This window comes from Colobus angolensis, unplaced genomic scaffold (assembly GCF_000951035.1).
Source record: "Colobus angolensis palliatus isolate OR3802 unplaced genomic scaffold, Cang.pa_1.0 Scaffold51, whole genome shotgun sequence".
Taxonomy (NCBI): Eukaryota; Metazoa; Chordata; class Mammalia; order Primates; family Cercopithecidae; genus Colobus; species Colobus angolensis.
This window is the reverse complement of record NW_012118599.1, coordinates 13,354,701-13,357,171: the sequence shown is the minus strand read 5'-3', so window position 1 is coordinate 13,357,171 and position 2,471 is coordinate 13,354,701. Positions and strand designations below refer to the sequence as shown.

At 42.9% G+C, this 2,471-nt stretch overlaps 1 protein-coding gene across 3 annotated transcripts in view; it reads left to right on the top strand.

Annotated features, from left to right (window-relative positions):
• POLH (polymerase (DNA directed), eta) overlaps window positions 1-1,855 on the top strand; it is a 37,362-nt gene extending 35,507 nt beyond the window's left edge. For 2 of the 3 annotated variants that reach the window (XM_011960358.1, XM_011960359.1), the window contains one exon: window positions 676-1,855. In XM_011960358.1, coding sequence (XP_011815748.1) covers window positions 676-1,570 — 895 coding nt within the window. In that variant the 3' untranslated portion in view covers window positions 1,571-1,855. The remainder of the gene's footprint in view (window positions 1-675) is intronic. The other variant, XM_011960360.1, reaches the window with a different exon arrangement.
• The last annotated feature ends 616 nt before the right edge of the window (window positions 1,856-2,471 follow it).

Sequence of the window (2,471 nt, the reverse complement as noted above, 5' to 3'; positions counted from 1 at the left end):
AGATGGGGTTTCACCATGTTGGCCAGGCTGATCTTGTACTCCTGACCTCATGACCCACCCACCTTGGCCTCCCAAAGTGCTGGAATTACAGGCGTGAGCCACCACGCCCAGCTATGACAAGAATTTCTTAAAATGTTTCTGAAATTGGGACTAGTAACGAAAAGCAGTTGTGGAATTTCATTCTCTAGAAATTCCAGAGTGGTAAGTCAGTCAGGGTTAGGTAGTGCCCTGTTTAAAAACGGGATAATGGCTAAGAGGATTTTTTCAAGTCTTTCTAGTCTAAATATTCTAAAGCTTTTTGTTGTCCTGAATAAAATTTCTTGCCCCAACCCTGAATTACAGCAGCTTTCCAGTGAAACCTTATAAAAAACAATAATTTCTGGCTGTCGGGAGGTGAGTGGTTACTAAATTAGTGGTTCTCGAGACATAACATCAGCACCACCTAGGAAATTAAATTCTCTGTCATCCCAGGTCTGTTAATCTCTGATACACATTAATGTTTGAGAACCACTGCAGTAAAGAACAACTTCTGTGGCAGAACCAGAATCCTAGTCATCTGTGGATTAAATCTGTCCTATCGTGAAGTAAAACAGATACAATTCATGGACTTAGCAATAGGTCACTATTTTAATATTCTAAATTGCTAATCATCTTATTTCTTTACTTTCTGTATAGGTCTCCTCCTCTCACAATGCTTTTCCTCTGTGCTACAAAATTTTCTGCCTCTGCCCCTTCATCTTGCACAGATATCACCAGCTTCTTGAGCAGTGACCCAAGTTCTCTGCTAAAGGTGCCAGTTACCAGCTTAGAAGCTAAGACCGAGGGAAGTGGCCCAGTGATGACAGCCACTAAGAAAGCAACCACATCTCTGGAATCATTCTTCCAAAAAGCTGCAGAAAGGCAGAAAGTTAAAGCAGCTTCACTTTCATCTCTTACTGCTCCCACTCAGGCTCCCACGATCAGTTTGCCGTCCAAGCCCTCATTACCTTTTCAAACCAGTCAAACTACAGGAACTGAGCCCTTCTTTAAGCAGAAAAGTTTGCTTCTAAAGCAGAAACAGCTTAATAATTCTACAGTTTCTTTCCCCCCACAAAATCCATGGTCCAACTGTAAAGCATTACCAAACTCTTTACCAATAGAGTATCCAGGCTGTGTCCCTGTTTGTGAAGGGGTATTGAAGCTAGAATCCTCTAAAGCAACTCCTGCAGAGATGGATTTGGCACACAACAGCCAAAGCATGTATGCTTCTTCAGCTTCCAAATCTGCGCTGGAGGTGACTCAGAAAGCAACCCCAACTCCATGTCTTCTAGCTGCTGAGGACCAAGTGCCCTGTGAGAAGTGTGGCTCCCTGGTACCAGTATGGGATATGCCTGAACACATGGATTATCATTTTGCATTGGAATTGCAGAAATCCTTCTTGCAGCCCCACTCTTCAAACCCCCAGGTTGTTTCTGCCATATCTCATCAAGGCAAAAGAAATCCCAAGAGCCCTTTGGCCTGCACTAATAAACGCCCCAGGCCTGAGGGCATGCAAACATTGGAATCATTTTTTAAGCCATTAACACATTAGTACTGCCCTCAGGCTTGCCTTTAGGATTTAATATTTTTTATCTCTACAGATCTTTAATATTTTATCTTTACAGATATCCCTGAGAAGGGGAATTATGAAATTTTTAATACAAAAAATAATCCATTTAGGTGCCGAGTTATAGTCCCATCTCTTCACAGGCGTGGATTCTAATCCCACTGCTGATAGAGATGTAAAAATTCATCCTACCATTGAGTTTTTAATCTTTAGCATTTAGGGAGGCAGTGTCATATAGTAAAAAGTGTGTGGGCCTTGGAGTCTAAGAGACCTGGTTGCAAACTTAGCTCTGCTTATTACAATGAGGGCCTTGAACAAGTCATTTTTTCACTTTCTTATCTGTAAAATGGAGATAATACCTTACAGATTATTGCAGATTAATAACAATGTATTCAAATTATATAACTTGGCCAGGTACAATGGCTCACGCCTGTAATCCCAACACTTTGTGAGGCCAAGGCAGATGGATCACCTGAGGTCAGGAGTTCGAGACCAGTCTGGCCAACATGGCAAAACCCTGTCTCTACTAAAAATGGAAAAATTAGCCAGGCATGTTCCAGGCACCTGTAATTCCAGCTACTCAGAGGCTGAGGCAGGAGAATTGCTTTAACCCTGGAGGCAGAGGTTGCAGTGAGCTGGGATCATGCTACTGCACTCCAACCTGGGCAACAGCGCAAGACTTCATCACAAAAAATAAAAAATACAGGCAATGCCAGCACTTTGGGAGCCTGAGGCAGGGAGATCACGAGATCAGGAGTTTGAGACCAGCCTGACCAACATGGTAAAACCCCATCTCTACTAAAAATACCAAAAAAATTAGCTGAGCATGGTGGCACACGCCTGTAATCCCAGCTACTCAGGAGGCTGAGGCAGGAGAATCACTTGA